The sequence below is a fragment of the Dermacentor albipictus genome, chromosome 2, assembly GCF_038994185.2.
Source record: "Dermacentor albipictus isolate Rhodes 1998 colony chromosome 2, USDA_Dalb.pri_finalv2, whole genome shotgun sequence".
In the NCBI taxonomy this organism is placed as follows: Eukaryota; Metazoa; Arthropoda; class Arachnida; order Ixodida; family Ixodidae; genus Dermacentor; species Dermacentor albipictus.
In genome coordinates this window covers 162,824,620-162,844,115 of record NC_091822.1, presented here as the reverse complement: position 1 = coordinate 162,844,115, position 19,496 = coordinate 162,824,620, and the positions used below count along the sequence as shown (strand labels likewise).

Genomic DNA, 19,496 nt, shown 5'->3' with positions numbered 1-19,496 from the left:
TCTATGGTGGCATTGTCGATTATGAATGTTTCCTTACTGCGTTAAAAAAATGTGTAGTGCATCTTTCAGATAATAATGGCATTATAGCTTCAGAGTTGTTCCAAGTTTTGGGGACTTGTTCACTAAAAGTACATTATTAGAAAAGCTTTAGAATGTCTAGGTCATAATTGCATTTGAAGAACTGTAAGTCTTCCTACACATAGCAATTAGTAGCTTACTGTGCGATGTTGAAGGTGGTTTTTATTCATAGGCCCTACGCAGAGAGCAGCAACACAATGCCTGGCATGTGACAAGGGTTCGTAACAGTGTTTGCATTTCCAGTGCTCGTAACTTATTCAAGTCTTAATGCATAAATTTGCTTTATGAATTATTTGTAGACAGAAGGTGCTTGAATATTGGTTGCATGAAATGCTCCAATGCACACTGTATACGTATAGGGTGTCTTTTATTACCATACAGATTTTCTTGTTTTCAAGTTATGAGCGTGGAAAATGTGGCATTCTTGCAGAGGAATTCCTCTAATGCACTCTCATTTCTTAAAAATCTTGAAAGTTGCACCTAATTCAAGATATTCATGATTGAATTTCACTGGTAAATCGAGGCAATATTGGAACTGAGTGTGCTGGGAGTGCAGAAAAGAAGGTCCCGCTATCTCATCAGATGGAAACATCTTGGCCAGTCATTGTAGCTGCTGATACGACACACTTTGCCTGGCAAGCATGTGCGTCAGTGTGCCATATCAGGCTATCATTTAAGCTTTGTCCCACACTTCTTGACAGGGCACTGCCGCCTGATGTGGAGGAGGATGCACCAAGTTTTGATTGTACTCAATTGAGCGCGGTAATGAATATCTCAAAATAAGTGCAATTTTCGAGATTTAGAAAAAGAAAGGGTGTGCGTTCACATGCGACTGCCTCCAAATATGCCATTTAGAAGGCTGCCGCCAAGTTACTAATAAAAAAGTGACTGAATTTTTCAAAATTAATTTTCTGAAACTCGCATTATTAGCAGCATAGTGTGTCCACCTCACCTAGAAACTCCTTTGCAAAAACGCCGGGCTCTCCGTGCTCAAAACTTTTTGCTAAATATCTGCATGGTTAAAAAAAAGTAGATATGCACAATTGTTTATGCATGAAAGTCGTACACTATCACTTTTCAAGATTTTTGCCCTTCTATGCAACACCAGAAAAATTGGAAATAGAAGCTTCAGGTGACCTGTCTGATTTGTTGCAAGTTGCATGGCCATATTATTTTAATTTTTCGCTATTACCTTTTACTGTGATGTCGCCACTGCAGCAGCTCGATCTCGATGGCTGTGGCTTTTCATTCCAGGTCACAAAGCTGCACCCAGGTAGAGGCAGATTCCAAAAATGCTTGTGTACTTAAGTATAGCTGCACATTACAGAATCCGAGGCCCTCAACAATCATCCGTAGCCCTCTTGTAGCCCACGAGTTCCTTATATTTTATTGGGATTGAAGAGCAACGTTTGTGCTATATCCCTCTATTTCAGACAAAATAATGTGCATGCAAAATTATATCTTCATTACTTTACACCATAGTACCAATATCTGCCGTGCGTTGATTTTTGATGTCTTTGCATTTGCTATAGCAAGGATTTTTAAACATCAGCCACAAAAGAAAAAAATAAATGGTCAAAGAACCAAGAAATGGTGTGTAGCAGCTCCCTTCTTTTTTTAATTGGCGGCAAGTTTTGCACTCGTTGTGTACTTCAAAAGAAGTGTTACCTTCCTGCTTTGGAACTTCGTGGTTTTGTTCTGCCAGCTGCTTGACCAAAACAAGCAAAATGTACTTCGGATATTCCACAATTCTGTATGCATTTGGTACAATAAAATTTGTTGGACAATTTGAATGGACAAATGCAGTGATGGTTGTATTGAAAACTGCAACATGCCGATTTTAGTTTCACGCTTCATTAATTTTCTCAGAGCCCCAAAGAAAGCATGCGAGGTTTGAAAATATATCATGCGACGAAGTGCTGGCCTGCCATGACATTAGTGCACTCGGTCTAGAGAACTGATTGATGCTGCACATACATTGAACATGGTGGCCATGACCATCCCTCATGAATTGGCATTCCCTGCCTAAACCACCTCACCAACACAGCCTGTTAACAGCAAGAAAGCTGACGAGGATTCCAAGAATTTCTATGCACTATTAGTATCGCCCTACTGAAATTACTCCATTTGTTTGCTGACAATTGTCTTGACAAAAGTGGAAGCCGAATCGGTTGTGTTCGATCAGTTTTATTTACATACAACCTATTATAATGTGGACCTTTCTTCGCCTCTTCAACTGTTCCACAGCTGCTGCTGCCATCTTGCATTCCACATCGAGGAGGGGGGGGGGGGGGGGGGGGGGCCAATGTACATTGCAGGTGCATGGGAGGATTTTCCAAGGAACTCTGGCAAGCTGTAATCAAATTGCGGGCAAAGTTTAAAAAGTCTTAAATACAAAAAGGGTGAAGAGTATTGTAACCTTGTACATGTTGATCACACCACATGTTTCAGCTGCAGCTGTAAGTGCCTTGTCTCAACCAAGCTACAGTTCTTGCAATGTTCCACTTTGTGATACTCAGTATGAATTGATAAGACTAGCTGCTATTCTAGTGGTTGTGCAGGCCACAAGGGAACAGTGCCTGGCCTTTGTGCTCGTATGTGTAAATTTCTCTCTTTCGGTCTCGCCCAAGCCACACCAAAATGTTATCCACAAGTGTCGTGCCAAAAAGGCCTGGCAACATCTCGTATTAAGCCGTTTGACCCATTTTATTGCACTGATGCACACGGTGCAACCAAATGTAGGAAATGACATCGCCTAGGTGATTAGTAAATTACCCTTCTAAAATACCACAAGAGCAACTTTGCTGTGGCAAGAGCCTTAGCAAAAACATAAGAGACACAAAAATGAAGGAAAAGAGACACCTTCAAGTTCCCGCACCAACTCACCGTGACAAGCAAAGATTTTGACAGTGTCTGCTTGAGCTTAGTTATTTGGAGATACATGCAGTTGAATGCTTTTACGAGCATTGAGATGCCCCACTATGCTAGCTTGCCTTTTATGGCTATAGAAAGTTGTATACTGCCACAAGTCTGCCTATTCTGATTAGAATCTATATTGAAGCTGCTTTGAGAAGCAGGTGGTATTCTATTTCAGCGCTAATGATAGATTGAGAGTAGTGTGCCTGGAAGGAATAGACAAAAGCATTCCAGAAGCTGCAGTACTTTGTGCTTGCTGAATGATCACACGAGAAGGTAAAGATGCCATCAGAAAGCATCTTTCGTATGGAGTCTCTTTAAAAGAAAAACACTACAACTAGACATGGTGACAGTTGTGGGCAAACTAAAAATATAATGATAGTTCAAGGTGTGGTATGGCATGTTTATGCTATTTCTGAAAAAATAAACACGGCAAGTGTGTCCATGCCAACAATTGACACAGGATGTGCAGATGCAAAACTGCAATACAGCACCACGCCGTCAAAACGACAGTATGCAAGTGGTGGTCCAGCATCAAAACTTCAATGTCCCTACACTGCAACACTGGGAGGCCATGCTGCGTGACAGAAGCCTGGGTGGCCAGCAGGCACTGCTCTGTCGGGCACAGGACGTGGCAGCAACTATTTCTCCTAAGGATTCAATAAACGGATTTCTCTACCTCACCTGCCATGCGATGCGCCATGTGAGGGAATGACAGTGCCACTACTCTCACAGGATATGGATGGTGCACAACACCACCTTGAGCATCGGAGCGCACGTCTGTCTGTGAGCTCTGTGTACTACAAACACAAGTGGTGCATGCAAGGTAACATTTAACACATCACTGCCAAATGCCATCAACGAACAAGCAGCAAAGAAAGCTGCTTACATAATTTTCACAGTGTGTCGGAACTGCATATTTTTTTACATCCTGTCTGCATGCCGCATTGTTCATCACTGCTAAAAAGTGCATAGTTGCATGGTACTTTTTTTCGATTTTGTGCACTTTCTTTTGTCTTGAAAAAATAAAGCAGATGTCTCTCAATGAGCCGTAAGTACTAAAGTTGCTCAAAAGGGTAGTTTACTGAATTGATTGCATCTGAGTACTGCAGGCCTAGTTTCTTTCGGTCTTTCTCTTTTAAAGCCTCGGCACAAGTTAGCTGAAACACCGTGTATACTGGACAGCTTGCCTGGCTGCCCGCACCGCAGAGGCGGAGTATCTTACGTTTTTGTGGTGCACTTGTCGCCGTCTCGTGGCACCGGTCGTCCATCCTTGTCGCGCACACGCCAGCGTCGTCTGGTGTTCCAATTGGCTGCAGCAAAGCGGACAGCTCTGGCGGGCAGGAAAAAAAGTGGTCCGCGAGCGATCGGGCTTGCTGCCTCGTTTAGCGCCTGCTTTTATCCGCCTGGCCAAGAGCTTTGCCCGGTTTAGCCGCTCCGTCTTCAGTGTGAACGTGCCTTTAGAGTAAAAAATCAACAGCTTACGCTTCCACATTTTTTGCTTGGTAGCTACATTCAATTTGCTTGCTCCTCGTCTTTTAGATGTCTAGGCTCCTCACATTTTAACGTGGCTGAATAGTGCACAAATCAGAAACGAGAGTTTCTGTGGCCTAGCCTTCTCACACTTGCAAGGATACCATCCAAAATTGACCTATTTTTCTTATGGGGTGCCCACTGATTATGAGGATGCTGACATCGAAGGATCTCGAGTGGTTCTCTAGCATTTTGGTGACAAACGGAATACAGTAAATGCCGAGCTACAACTGACTTGATATCTGTCAGCACCAATGAACGCAGTAGTTAGTATTCTCACTAAATTGAGAATCCAGCCCAACAGCAGATGGACGCCAGTGGTTTGAATACCCCGTGTTGGCAAATTTAACTGGCTGAAATCAAGCATTTAAAAGACACACTCTTAGTTCCATCCCTTCAATCTGTGAGCATAATGAAGATCAAAGGTCAGGTTATGTGGCTGCAGCACCTTCTGTTCATGCAGCATACCTTGTGTGCAAGCCACATCTATTTACGACAGAAACCGCTTTCCACCCGTGAGCTAATGTTTGGAGTTAAAATATGGTAGAATTTTTTATCCAGCCAACGCGTGCACGCTGAAATCTAAGTGGTACAGCCAATATGTGCCTGTTTAATCACTGCAATGCATTGAGACACTTCCGACAACGCACGGCTGTGCCAGAAAAGGTTTTAATTTTTTTCACTAATGCCATCTACTTATGAACTTTTATGAATGTACCTGCAGCTTTCGCAGGCTTTCGAGTAGCTCGAGCGTAAAGTGGCCTGTGTGTTATTGCTATTCAGCCGGAGTGCAATAGGAGCCAGTCAAATGAGTAAAACATGAAGTCAATGTGCACACACAGACTACATGTACCCTTGCATGACTTCGTGCCACAGGTAGCCAACAGCTTCCAATTCACAGTTCTTGTAATATGCTTGTGGCAGCCATCTACAGTGATCTATTTGATTTAACGGGGATGTGTATGTTGGCTGAAAAAGAGAAAATATGCTAAGAAATATATTAACACCGATGGATGCAATATATCCTTTCCGGTAGAGTTTTGCACAGAAAAGTTAGCAGATTCCTTGCATATGTGAAAATTGGTTATAAGTGAAGCCTTTGTAATGTTCAGTAAAATGCAACCACTCGTTCACTTCTATAACTCTGCACACAATGCATGTCCTGGTCTCGTTTAGTTCATTTTTGTCCATACTCGGTTGCTTTCGATGCTGACTTTCCGACTTCTCTGTGGCTGACTTCTTAAATTTCCTGTTGTATACTTAATTTCTTGCCTCTTGTTCTACGTGTCTACCCAGTGGTACATGTTGAGCTGCACTTAACAGGTAATCCAAGTTGCCATTTAGACACATGCCAAGCAGCACATATCCAGTGCCATACACAGTGACCAATATTGGCAGGACTGCAGCAGCCACCACCCACTGAGCAAGGAAGAGGCAAAGAGGGTTTCGTTTTAAGAACCGCTCATTAAAGTTATTCAATCAATCAATCAAAAATATGTAGCAGCTTGCATATGTAGGAATGCGATTTATTCGCGATGCTAATAATTTGATCACCTGTTCTGGTAGCTGTGGGCACGAGAAATTTAGACACCTAACCGCACCAAAATTCAGCTATTATGAAAACGCGGAATTTCGATCAAAAGAGTCCATTTGCCGCTGTGGTGGTTTGAAGGACGGCGACAGAATAAACCAAACATTGTAGAAAGGGAAGTTAACAATCTGCGCAACCGCTCTATCGCGTGTTTGACAAAGAAATTGACGAAAAAATTTGCTTAACGTGATTCAGAAACATGTCTACACAGGAACGTTCACTGGTAGAAATTACACTTCACCGCTACAGAGTAGCGAAGTTGCCCTGAATAGTGGGACCAATATTTTCCGACCGCCCAACAAAGGGTGAAGTGCGCACAGTATGTACGGCAACACTTGCTTTGTTCACCGCAGTAATGCCACCCTGTAATGGAGACAACTACGACAAACGGTCCGCATTTCTTCAGCAGCGAGCAGCGAGAAAAAGTGAAACATTTTTTTACCGAGTCAGAAATAAGCCAAGCGTGTTCCTGACGGTATGTAACGGCATGCCGCTGGAAAAAAGGGGTCCATACCTCGGGGTTCAAATTCCGCAGACACGGCATGCGCTTCAGCGTAGCCGTCAATTTGCGGTTGAGCAAGCGACGTTTTTGCATTTTCTGTTCCGCATCAGCATCTTCTAGCCAGCGAGAGAGCACCTTGAAAACCAGCACGACGGGCGCCGTCTCGCTGAACAATCAAGGCCTAAAATTTAAAAGAAAACACAACTATTAGCGCTTATTGTTTTAAATTTTGTGATTTCAGTAGACTTACCTTGATGTTGCTGCATATTTCTTGTAGATCCATGTTGCTTTTACGGTCATTTCCGCCAACATAAAGAACGGCGAAATCGACACGCTCGAAGCGCATCGTGGAGACAGCCCACACCAGCCACACTGAATTGTAGCCAGCAAAACTGAATGTGCAGTCTTTAATAGACTCAATTAGGCGCAGGCGCGACCTATTAAAGAATTTAACCTGACTCGCCGACAATGACGCCGCGCAAGGACGGCATGACTGAACACGATCCAGCGAGGCGTAACAAGACCACGCGAACGAACCTACGTGAGCCGGCAGAAACCACAGGGATTTAGCAGCAGCACCTAGCAGCGTCTTTCCCTAGGCGTACAAGTACCTATCTGGGGGCAGGGAGTACGGCACTGGCTCACGTCACATCCGGTTTTCCTCTAAACCGGGTACAGCCGGCCTGCGGGGATACGCTTCTGTTTATTTTGGTGTGAAAGCGTGCTGACCATGCCGGTCGTGCTTTGAGCCGTGCGGGTGGCATTTTGCAGTGTAGCTAAATATCGAACTCGCCGTCTTCGCCCATATATACTCGCTCATATTCTGTTCTAGCAGGATCAACTGTCGCCTCGCCGCACGCCGCCATGTTGTTTTGGATTTGCTAGGCATTCGTCTTGGGCAGCATTGACGTGCAACAGATTTATAATAAAAACGTCTTCGTTTTTTGTTGAGACAAATAGATGAAGTTTGTTTTTATATATAATTCTACTTAAAACAATCGCTTTTTAACAGCTTTCTCTTGTTAACTTACATCTTTAAAAACGCGCTCTTAGTCTGTCACCATTCTTCTCTTTTTTTTTTTTTTTTACTGGGAGTGCACTCTCTTTTCCCGCTAAGAAGCGCGTTGCCTAAAGTGTGACTCAAGGTCCCGAAGTGCACTCCCAGTAAGTGCACTTAACTTGCCCGCTTGACAGGGGTATAAATCTCACACGCTGAGTGAACTCGCAGAAGAGTGCACTCCGGTTGTAGTGCGTTCACGGAACGCACTTTGCTGGTCGAGTGCGTAACTTTTTTTTCTTTCTCTATGTGCGTAGCCTCGCCGCCAGTGGTTTCAACGATATAAATGTAATACATAGAAAAGGACACAGAAGTTCCTTTTCTAGCTGTTGAACAGCTTTTAACAAAATAGCCAGAACTCGCTGATATTCTGTTCTAGCAGGATCAAATGCCGCCTCGTCGCACGTAAGAAACTCTGTGACGCCACCATCTTGTTCTGGATTGGCTAGGCATTCGTCTTGACCGGCCTTGACTTGTAAGGCTCTTGTGATAAAAATATTTCCGCTTTTGTTGATTAAATATAGATTAAGATTGTTTTTTATTTATAACACAACTAAAGCAATCGCTTCTTAGAAGGTTTCTTTTTATTATTTCAATCTACAACTTCAAAAGACATGATTTTAGTCTGTCGCCATTTCTTTAGCGCGAGTGCGCTCTGTTTTACCGTTTAGCACCGCGTAGCCTAAAGTGTCACTCAAGGTCCCGCTTGACAGGGGTATGACTGAGCCCGACTCGGCTGGCTGAGAAGCGGCCGAATATCACCGACGGCGACAGCGTTGCGTGCGCCAGAAGCGTCCGCTTGTCGACGCACGCGCCGGCGCTGCCAACTGCATGTTCACGTTAACTGCTTACACGCACCGCGTGAGAAAACGCCGCTTTGCCAACATTCCTTCTGTATAAATTAAATATCCGCCCGTGTCACAACCTTGGATGACTTGAAAAGTCAGTAACATTGATTACAATAACAGCGCAGCAGAGAAAAGTACAAAATGTCGCAAAAGGTTTGTCATATGTTCAACCAATATTATTTCAAATAAATGCGTTTTTCTTTATAAATATGATGGCCCAAAACATAAATGCCAACACCACCCGAGAACGATGCAAATGCTATGAGCACGCGTTGTGAACAAGAGATACTTGTGGCCCCACGATGGGGAAAACGCGGCGATGCCCATGCCTCTCGGCCGCCATTGCATAGTTGGCCACTCATTAGCATATAATTCGCGCGGCTCGTCTCCCGCTCGACGCACCGATAATTACGGCGGAAAAATTTCTGCAACGGAGGCCCAAAGCAACGTCACCCAACGTCAAATCGATGTTTACGCAACGATTGCCCTTTCTGTGACGCTCCTCACATGATATTTCTCCTGCCAATGAAAAACCCGGCACATGGCGGCCACTTTGGACCGCCACCACATATTCGCGAAATTGCAGATGCATTGCATCATGGGCTTTCGGCGTGCTATGGTTAATTCACTTTATTTTAGAAGCGCTAACGTCGCAATATAGCTTCCAAGAACCGGGAAAAAAATTATTAGTCCGTAAAATTTGCAGCTCACGTCACGTTTCCTCATCTTAATGAAAACGCAACCTTGCATTTTGCAATACATCCGCTCTCCAGCACAAAATTTTAAATATGTGACCTTTCGACAGCCAATCGGAAGGTCAACATGGGGGATAATGGCGGCCGTGCAGCCGCCATGCGCGTCGAGAATGAAGCCTGGGATTCTATTCTGGGGTTCTATTCGAGCAAGCTGCCGCGGCGACGGCAGTTTCTGACGTGGGCAGTGACGTCTCTAGCCTTTCGTATATAAAATAATCAGCCTGTCAAGTGATTTCAGTGTTGTGCCGCACCATTCGGGCGGCGGCGTGCTGTCAGAATTACCATTACTCCCGTTACTACCATCACTCTAAATTACCATGACTACCATTAAATATTTTTATTTGCTACAGATCGGTGGGGAATAGATTCAGTGTTTCCGCCACCGAGTATCAAAAATTGATGCAGAAGAGTGGAACGTCCGCCAAAGCTCCATGCAGCGGCGATAGTGTCTCCAACGCGACAAGCATCACCGCGCCCTGCAGTCGTTGCACAGAATCCGGCGGCTGCCCGGATTTCTGGCCACCTAAACATGGCGGCGCTGGCTTCAAGGGACCCTGAAACGATTTTGATGATTTTGTACAAGCGTACTGAGTCGTTAGAGTAGGTCCTTCTGGTCGCTAATTGACGCATCTAAGTGCTCCGCGTAAAGCGTGTAATTTATTATGAGGTTTTAAAAAGGTACATTGCTGCCGATTGCAGCACACTGTTCGGCTGAATTTTCAGCCGCTTCTACCCATTTGACGTAAATAGTCCTAATGACGTCAGTTGGGCGAGCAATCCGATTGGCTGCGCAGAGCACGTTATCGATAATTTTTCCAACTTTATGGTGAACAAATGTTCGTAACAGTGAATGCTAGTTAATTTGTTCCTATAAAAAGAAAATAGCAGAAAGAGAATGCAGAAGAACGATTTCTCAGTACACTTAAGCACGTCTGGCGTACAGCAAGTGTCGCCTGCTTGTGTTACAACGTGCTCCGTCTTGACGAGAGCTGCGCGGTCAGTGTCGGGCTGTCTAGTCGCGAGCACCATGATTCGCCTTTGTTGCGTTGTGGGCTGCAAAAGTAGCGACTGGCAATATTCAAGCTGCGACGTCGTGACCCTCTGCAAGGCAGCAAACGAGTGGAGTGGCTGCAACGCATCGAACTACCGGTATCCGATCGGCGCCAGGATTTGCGCGTTTGCGAAGGCCACTTTACACCACAATAGCGTTTCGCGAGTCTGGTATTCGGGTAAATGCAAGCGAGGGGACAGCACCTGGCCGCTTGACCGTGCCGTTTCACGGGATGAGCAGAAGCGCAAATGTTAATGATCTGCACGGTGCAGCCACCTGGTGACACAGAGCTCAACCAAACACAGTGGCAGTAACCATAGAGTTTCCTAGGAAAATTTAGTAGGAAACTCTATGGCAGTAACGAATCGATTTCTTCTTTGCTGCTGATGTGAATTTTTCAGAGGAGCGTTATCGTTAACACGCTGTTTTCGTAAATGTTTCAAATATTTTACACTTGGTTAGAGCAATATTAGCTCTTTGTTAGGCTGGTTAAACTCTGCTATGGTGTTCTAGAAGGGGGTGTTTCTAGAAGGAACACTAGAAGGTCTACGTGCTCCTTCTAGTTCACTAAAGTTCTGCGCCAACAGGTGGCTGGACTGTGCAGACAGATCTAGACCGATGAGGCCGCTCACGTACGTTTACGCTAAAGTTGCTTCATCAGCTTGAGTTGATGCCTCCACCCATCCGTCGAAACGCCCAGCTCGCCAGTGGTTACCGGAATACCAGACACGTTCCGCGCTGTGACAGAATGCTCGCAACACACACTACTTCGATCGCTCTCGCTTGGGGTCGACTGCCAGGCAGCTGGCGGAGAGGTTGGAAAGGCTTCGCGCGGTTGCTCCATAGAGAACTGGAAGTAGGCGACACGACATGCTATCATGACGCAAAGCCAATGAAGGCGGAGCTTAGATCGCCATCACTCGGCGAACGAGTTGAGGAAAAAAGATTACCGACGATTACGTTACTTCCAAATGCGAAATTTGAGCGCAGCAAATAAGCTGTTTCACCTTTTCGATAGATTGAGGCAAAGAAATCGAGCAACACATGTATGCGCTATCACAGAATTTTTTTTTAATTTTTCACACGTATTCCTTTAACAAAGACTCCACTAACGGTTCTTGACAGTCATGAAGGAAGCTTTGTGGTCGGAGAAATAGACTGATATATGTTCGACTTGGTACACCAATGCTTGATTTCAAAGACGTTCTCGGCGGCGGCGATGAGCTTCTGCTTCAGCCTCGCTTATTGTTGGTTGCTCTCGACGGCGGCGATGAGCCTCCGCTTCGGCGGCGCGAACTGCAGGGTCTTCTCGTCGGCGGCGATGAGCTTCTGCTTCAGCCTCGCTTACTGCTGGTTGTTCTCGACGGCGGCGATGAGCCTCCGCTTCGGCGGCGCGAACGGCAGGGTCTTCTCGGCGGCGGCGCTTAGCCTCTGCTTCGGCGACGCGTACTCCTGGATCATCTCGACGGCGGCGACGGTAAGCTTCTGCTTCGGCGGCACGCACCTCTGGATTCTGACGGCGACGGCGCTGGGCCTCTGCTCTGGCAGCTCGTCTAGCAGCAGCAGCAGCAGCAGCAGCAGCAGCAGCAGACGGAGGACTTCCATCGGTCGTCTCGCTCATGGCTCAGAAAGAACTGGCAGATAATTTCGCAGTGGAGAACGGCAGCGGCAATTTCGGCTCGGGCGGTGCACATATACAGATCCGCCGCCACCGATCTGGCTCTCTGATTGCCACCGCACAGGGCGAACGGCAGCGGCAATTTCGGCTCGGGCGGTGCACATATACAGATCCACCGCCACCGATCTGGCTCTTTGATTGCCACCGCACAGGGGTTGCATTGGAGGAGGAGCGAAGAAAGGAATTAAGTTCGAGCCGGCGCTTTGACAACCGGAGACTCGCAGGAAGAGGGGGGAGGGGGGCGGCGTGTACACCCAGCGGCAAACGATGGGGGCAGAAGCGCGCGCAGCAAGCGGACAACACGATAAAGGGAGGAGGGAAGAGATAGCAGCGACTGACTGATGCCGCTGACGCCGATAGTGAGTCAACCCCAGCTGCGGAGTTGGTTTCAGGGACAACGCCGCCGATGCCGACACAAACAATATGATACCCTCGCTTCCGCAGCGCTAAGAACCAGGTCTAGCCGTGGGAAGGTGGTCACGTATTCGTCGACGTGCCGGGGCCTACGTGAAATAACCGGCGCCTCGGCAACTGAAGAGCACCCTATCCGCCACACAAGAACAGGGGGGGGGACCCTTTCCTCCTCTTTCTGCATGGCGGCGACGGTGTTCTATGCAGTCACGTTATCTTGACTCTCTAGCGGCGTCAGCGGCATCCAGCGGTATCAGTCGGTCGCTGCTAGCGCTGGGGGGATGAAAGGGGGGCGGAGCTGGTTACGAGGCCGACGACAACGCCGACGACGACGCGAAACCCAGGAACGGACGCCAAAGAGCTGCGCTCTAAAAATGCGTGGCTATGGAAGAGGGTAACTTGTAATCGGCCGTAACTCTCTTAATACGAGACGGTTCACACAAATTGTGTCGCGAATGATTAACTTTAGCTGTACCCTACGCGTCTACAAAATTCGCCAAAACCGTTTCAGGGGCTTTTTCACTTGAAGAGCGCCCCTTCCACTCTAGCAAATTTTGTTATATCCTTTTAGCGCTGGACCCACTCCCCCTTATCAAGTACACTATATGTGGTAACCTCCTTGGGGTAGTAACGCACCGGAAACGCGAACAAGCCGTTTCGGATTAATAACGGACGCCAATCTTCAAGGCCATGCTTTTGAGTACTACAAGTGCGAGAAGCGGGCAAAGCTACGAGTGGCGGTGTGGGCTTGTTGGTTCATCCTGAAACGAGCAAGTTGTAGCGCTGCCAGGGAACAAGGACATGGGAAGCCACAAAGAATCTGCACTAACAGTGTTGCGTGTGCGTATTTGTGGCTTCTTGTGTCCTCGTTTCCTGTAACGCGCTACAACTCGTTCGTTTCAAAAAGGAGCTATGACTGTGACGCGTCGTAGTCGCTGTGTTCTGAACGTCGAGCGACTCGAAAGTGAAACTGAAAATAAGCAGAGACTGCAGCGCCGCAGCAGGGAGATCGTACCGCCGTACATCTCGGCCATCTCAGAGCTGGCGGGCTTGTCTGAACAGCGGTAAATGGCAAGTTCGCGAAGACTTGGCGAACTTATTCGTGATGATGCGACCTTGTAATACTGGAGCTACCATGAAAACGAAGAAACAGGTGACGTTTTTAAGTTCATGCAGCTCCTGTCACTGTATGTCATTGTCTTGTTGTGAAACTTTTCAACCTTATCTGCGAATCCGCATGCAAGTTCGCGCGCAATCAAAGACGATTTTTAGTTTAATCGAGGCCGTTGTTTGCTTTTCGCGGCGCTCAACGTAACACGCTAACTGAACACATTAAACCGAAAGAAAGCAGTGTTTTGTTAATTCTAGCACGAGTGCTTGCGCGACAGCCACTACCGGCGTTCCGGCTATGCAAGATCCCGAAGAGCGCCTTGTCCATCTCATTAAATTCAGCTCTTGTTCCCTGCCAACGACAATTTTGAGCTTTACTTCAAAATTATAATAATATATGACGTGGGACACGTTGAAAGTTGCTTGCCTGCGTTTAAGTTAATATTTTATTTATTTAATTATGTTTGCGTTTGGAAGATACATAGCTGCATAATTAACGGTATAAGAATCACCGGAGTATCGTAACAGTGACAGCTTCACCCAAAATGTGTTGTTTTCCAGTGATAAACCAAATTGACACGTTGATTGTGGCTGGTACGTCTCTTATATAAGTTTCGCACTATTGTCCCTGTTTGTACGCGTGAACTATTTTGGGTGATTGTGCTATTGCGGCACCCAATCTGCTGTGCGATTTTCATGTAAAATGGAATAGGTTGAAGTTCATACGGGAGAGTGAGGAATTGAAGAATGCGAATTTCACTTGAGTTTTTGCGCTCTAGCTTTCTACTCGGTAAACGAGGGAACAAAAGCTAAAGAAAGAGCGCCAGAATAACGTAAAATAATGTTGACAAGTGATCTGGCTGTTACGAAGTTCGCATGGCTGCTCTGCTCGAGGTATACGGTGTGATCATGACTGCGGTGGCCGCGTTACGAAGGCGGTGGAATGCAGAAACGCTCCTACACTTAGATTTCGGTGCCCGTCAAATAACCATACGTGGTCAAAAGTAATGTGGAGACCCCCGCTATGCCGTGCCTCATAATCAAGTCTTGTTCTCGGCATGGTGAAACTCCAGTATCTACTTTTGTTATTATGTGCAGTACTCGGGTACCTTTAAAAGACACATTCCAGTCTTGTACAAAACTTGCAACATGCCGTGTTCTCTGATCGGAATGCGTACTGAGAAAAAGCCCCCCAATATAGACACCCAAATAATCTGCCATCCTGGTGCATATGCAGGGGAGAATTAGCAAGGTATGTGAGTTAGAATACACCATGGTTCACCAACTGAACTGCTTGCATCTTGAAACCATTGTACATCATTCTAATCCTGACATGTCTGATCACTGCTCATATTCATGTTTATCCCTTCCTTCCTGTTTTGTGGCTTGGCTTGAGCTGACTATTTTTTAAAATATATTTCAGACATCGCTGTCCAAAGGCCAAAGACTGCTGTCTGGCTATTTCAATAAGGTAAAAATAGTTTCTAGTTGTTGCATAAAGTTTGTCAGTAAGGCTCTTCGGAAACCATCTCACTACATTATGGCTATATTAGCCTTTAGGAAAACTGAAACACTTCAATCCCCCTTGTCTCAACTTCTTGCTTTATGTCTATAGAGTAGACAAATTAGATTTTGTTTATATTTTCATTGGCAAAAAAAAAGAAGAAAAAGGACCTTCAAGCTCTGCGGCTTTTGCTACAAAGCAGAAAGGCTTTAATGGGCAAAGTCATTCAGCATTAGTGAAGAAAACAACAGGACGACTTGTACAGCTTTTGTCAAAAGTATACAGGCTACTTCACGCCTTTACCATAACGAGTATGTTTATGTGAACCAGATACGCACGGGACGAGTCAGCAATTCGGCTGACTGAGCCCTTCGTGATCGCGATTGCAGGAACTCGCTTCTGACTTGTCTAGGGAATGGCGGCACACAGTGTCAAGCTAAGACATCACTGCATTTGAACTGGGTTTCCGGTTCCTACAGCGGTCTTAAATAGCTCTGTTTCATGGATCTTATCACTGCGACAAGGTTGCACTGCACAGTGTCTGTCTTTGCCTTGTTTTGATACTGTTTCCACTGCCAACACATAAATTGTGACATCACAGTTGTTGAGTGCAGGTATCAGCTCTGAGTGGCCTGAGACACTCGTGTTTACACGTGTTCTACAAACAGGTCGGGCTGGGTCAATCTACCTGATGCAGTTCACCTGACTCAGCCCGACTTGATGCTCATTCAGCCTGACTGGCTAGCAGTTAAATGAACTCGACAGGCATATTCCAGCCCCACAAGCCAGCTAAACTCATTTCTGTTGGGTTTGTGTAAATGCCCTGTATGTTGCTCGGCTGTGTGTTGTGGTTCCTGTTGCACTGCTGACACTCATGGATGCTGAGTATGAGAGGTCTTTTCATTCCCTAGAGAGCTTAAATAGCCTGTAGTAAGTATGGCAGTTATAGGCAGCGTAGCCTGTATACTTTTGACGAAGGCTGTACCTATATTTAATGCATAGTAGTATTGAGAGTGGTATAGCTGTGCTCCTTCAGCTCATTGTAGCATAATAATGTGTAACATGTCTTCATGTAGTAGAGAAGTTTTGTCACTTCTGTCTCTAAGTGTACCTGCCATGGTGGTGTAGTGGCTTTGGTGTTGTGCTGCTAAGCCCGAAAGCATGAAATAAAATCCCAGTCACAACGGTGACATTTCAGTGGAGGCTAAATGCAAAAACACTTGTGTACGGTCAACATTCAAGAACCCCAGGTGGTAAAAATTAATCCAGAGTGCTCCACTATGGCGTGCCTCATAAATAATCTCATGGTTTGAGCACATAAAACTCCAGAATTCATTAGATTTTGCAAGTGTAGAGGAGTATTAATAGTATATCCAGAGCAACCACTGCCCTCTTGTGTGCATAAAATGTGCAACATTGCATGTTTATGAGGGTAGCATTGTTTTTAACAGTGCATCGCAGTGCATGAGCGCTTATTTATTTCTCAAACATTCTTTTTTAGAGCTTGAAAGAGCCCACTTTGGGTGAAGCAAACACTGAGAAGAAAGGTTCCCCTTCGTTGTCTCAGGACGTCATTGATTTGAGCGATGACGACGTTGTGCCTCCGACACAATGCCAGCAAGCGTGCAAGTCTGTGCTGACAAAGCGCACTGCCATAGGCAGGCCACCTGTAAAAATCCCACTCAAGCAGTTGGGCACAGAGACTCTCATAGAAAGGACATTGCCAAAGCCATTAAGGCTCAGGAGCTCACCGGCCAAGCAATTGTCGAGGAGTGCATCTTCAAAAACTGATACAGTGCTACAAACAAAACGAAAACATGAGGATGAAGTCGACCAGTGTGTGAATGTTGACTTCAAGCGCTCCCCATTTGTTCAGAACTCAAAAATTGTTGCTGGTGCCAACGTTCTGCATTCCTTTCAAGCAACAAAGGAAAACATCCCTGAAGAGAAAGCTTCCCTGAAGCAATTTTGCCAAGGTGGCTCAGAGGATCTGATTACAGAAAAAACTCGCACTGGTGATGAGAATGCACAGGTCAACTTGGCTTGTGGCGAAAATAATCCAGTAGATGATTGGGGACTAGATGATGACTTTGATTTTGGAAATGAAAGGTTAGTACACCTTTGATGTGTGGGAGCTTGCAGGCACAAAGTAACATAGTGTTGAAAACCGTGGTTCAGGACAAATGATTGTGCATTTTGGAACCATATTGTTTGAGGGAAATGCGAGCTGAGTGCATGAATTGTAAACCTCCTCTAAATTCCGATTTGTGCAGTACTCTGTTTCTGCAAGCCGTCTTGTGTGCTCAGATTGGATATTCCCCGTACATTCCCATGATTCATACTACTCACTCAGACAAGAAAGTCATATAGGCTGCAGAAAGCACTACTGTGATGTGTGGAGCAGAATCTGTTTTCTCTTTAGAGCAAAGCTTTCTTTGCCAACCCTCCCAAGGTTTCCTAACCATACCTACTGGGTGCTGCCGCCGTCTAGCTAAATAGCTCACAGTTAAAAAAAAAATGTGATGGCATGCCCTATGGTAAGATTGAACCTTGGTCCCACGGCACACAAGCACGATGCCCTGACCATTAGGCCACAATTGTACGTACATTTCTATCGTGTCAGCACCTACTAGCTCTTTGAGATGATTGTCGCACAGGTGCACAAGAGCACGTGCGTATGTGCCAGTTTCCTTTGGACAAAAGACAAAGGAATGAAAAGGTTAAATTTATAGCAATTGAATAACCGCTTCACGAAAGCTTCATTTCACATGGATTCCAAGCTTTGTGTTGGGTCTGCATAATTTTAATTACGATTATTATTACAATGGGAATATGAGAGGAGACAACTACCTTTCAATTTGTTGTCTGTTTATGTAGCTATTTGCTCTAAGCAGTGTTTTCCTACAAGAGCTGCAGCTGTCTCATATTTTCTTTTTTCTTTTTTTTCCCCCCCATTAAGGGAATGTTTTCTTCATGTTCGGAATTCACATACATGCAGTTGTGGTAGTCGGTCATCTGTAAGTGGTGGTTGCCATCCCATTAATTTCCTAACCTGTATGATTATAGCCACCCGCCTTGGTGGTGCAGTGACTTTGGTGTTGCGCAGCTAAGCCTGAGGTCGCGGGACTGAATCCTGGCTGCCTTTCAATGGGGGTGAAATGCAAGAACACCTGTGTACTATGCATTGGGTGCACGTTAAGGACAAAATTAATCTGGAGTCTCCCAATACAGCGTGCCTCATATTTGGGGTTTTGGCACATAAAAACCCCAGAATTTAATTAAAAATTTTTCTGATTGTATCTCTATAGACAGTATGTGTTGGCACATAACTTCAGGCTGCCATGTGTGTTGTTACGTTAGTAGCCACACTAAGCTGCATGTTACTGCACTATTTTCCTTCTGCCTGTATTCAGATCACAATGGCACAAACAGATCAAATAGGTTGTGTTGTTCGCAGTGATGTGGAACTATCAGTAAATTGACTATTGAAAGCTTTTTTAAACAGTAGATAGCAGTATTGCTAGTATTACAATATTCCGCTATGAAACTATAGACAGTGTAACAAAACCTATCAATAGTAGTACCATTGTTTGTATTACGACAGTTCGCTATTGACAGTGTTATCAATAGGTTCCAAGTCATGACTAATGGTATTGCCAGAAATTTTGTGAAAACTGACCAGCAGTAACACTCAGTTCATGCAAATAGTAACAGGGAATGCCACTTACTTTAAGTTGCAGTGTTTATGTGCATTACTTTGAGTGATTTTCCGTTATCAATAGAGCATTATCGACAGTACAATCTAAAGTGTACGTGATAGTAGTCTCGATATCAATAGTGCACTATATTGATAGTGTGCTATCGATGGTGGTATTGATAGTTTTTGTGCTATCACTAATTTGATAATGACTCTAATTGTCGATAATACTAGTTTTGCATCACTAATTGTTCACCTGTAGCTGTGGTATGGTTTTCCACTGCCAAGCATGTGACAGTGGGTCGTATCTTTTGTGGCATAAGTTCTGTTGAAGGGTTATTGATTTTCAGCAGGACAGCATAACTTTGCTCCAATCACTCGGATGCATTTATTCACGTGTAACTGTCCTTGCAGCCTTGACTTTGACATCAGTGCCGTGCCAGTGTATCGAAGTGTGAAAGCTGTTGTAAGAGACATAAGCTATGCTACACCAGGATGTGTTCACCTTACTGTCCACCAAACTGCATCACAAGAGGAGCTTGAATGCATCCTGAAAGGTTCCTGGTAGGTCCATTCATACAATACGTCTTTTGTATCCTCATGATCTGAAGTAGCTGTGATCTGAAGCCAGTGGTTCCGAAAAAAAGAAAGAATATTCTCAATGCCTTGGCATGTAACCTGAAACTGAAGACTGCAGTTCAGACTTGGCATTGCAAACATCGCTCCCTCCACACTTGTAATTTGCAGGTTGTCAGATATGAGTTG

At 45.3% G+C, this 19,496-nt stretch overlaps 1 protein-coding gene and 1 long non-coding RNA gene across 2 annotated transcripts in view; one reads left to right on the top strand and one right to left on the bottom strand.

Annotated features, from left to right (window-relative positions):
- Positions 1–2,293: 2,293 nt before the first annotated feature.
- On the bottom strand, positions 2,294–7,293 carry LOC139056235 (uncharacterized). The gene is made up of 4 exons (XR_011512230.1): positions 6,871–7,293; positions 6,633–6,801; positions 4,220–4,452; positions 2,294–2,431 (listed from the first exon to the last, which is right to left on the bottom strand). It is a non-coding gene; the product is annotated as an uncharacterized lncRNA (long non-coding RNA).
- Positions 7,294–13,416: 6,123 nt separating this feature from the next.
- Dna2 (DNA replication helicase/nuclease 2) overlaps positions 13,417–19,496 on the top strand; it is a 28,042-nt gene continuing 21,962 nt past the window's right edge. Inside the window, exons 1-4 of the mRNA XM_070534281.1 lie at positions 13,417–13,573; positions 14,954–15,001; positions 16,536–17,143; positions 19,146–19,295. Of these exons, the coding sequence (XP_070390382.1) occupies positions 13,526–13,573; positions 14,954–15,001; positions 16,536–17,143; positions 19,146–19,295 (854 nt within the window). The 5' untranslated portion in view covers positions 13,417–13,525. The remainder of the gene's footprint in view (positions 13,574–14,953; positions 15,002–16,535; positions 17,144–19,145; positions 19,296–19,496) is intronic.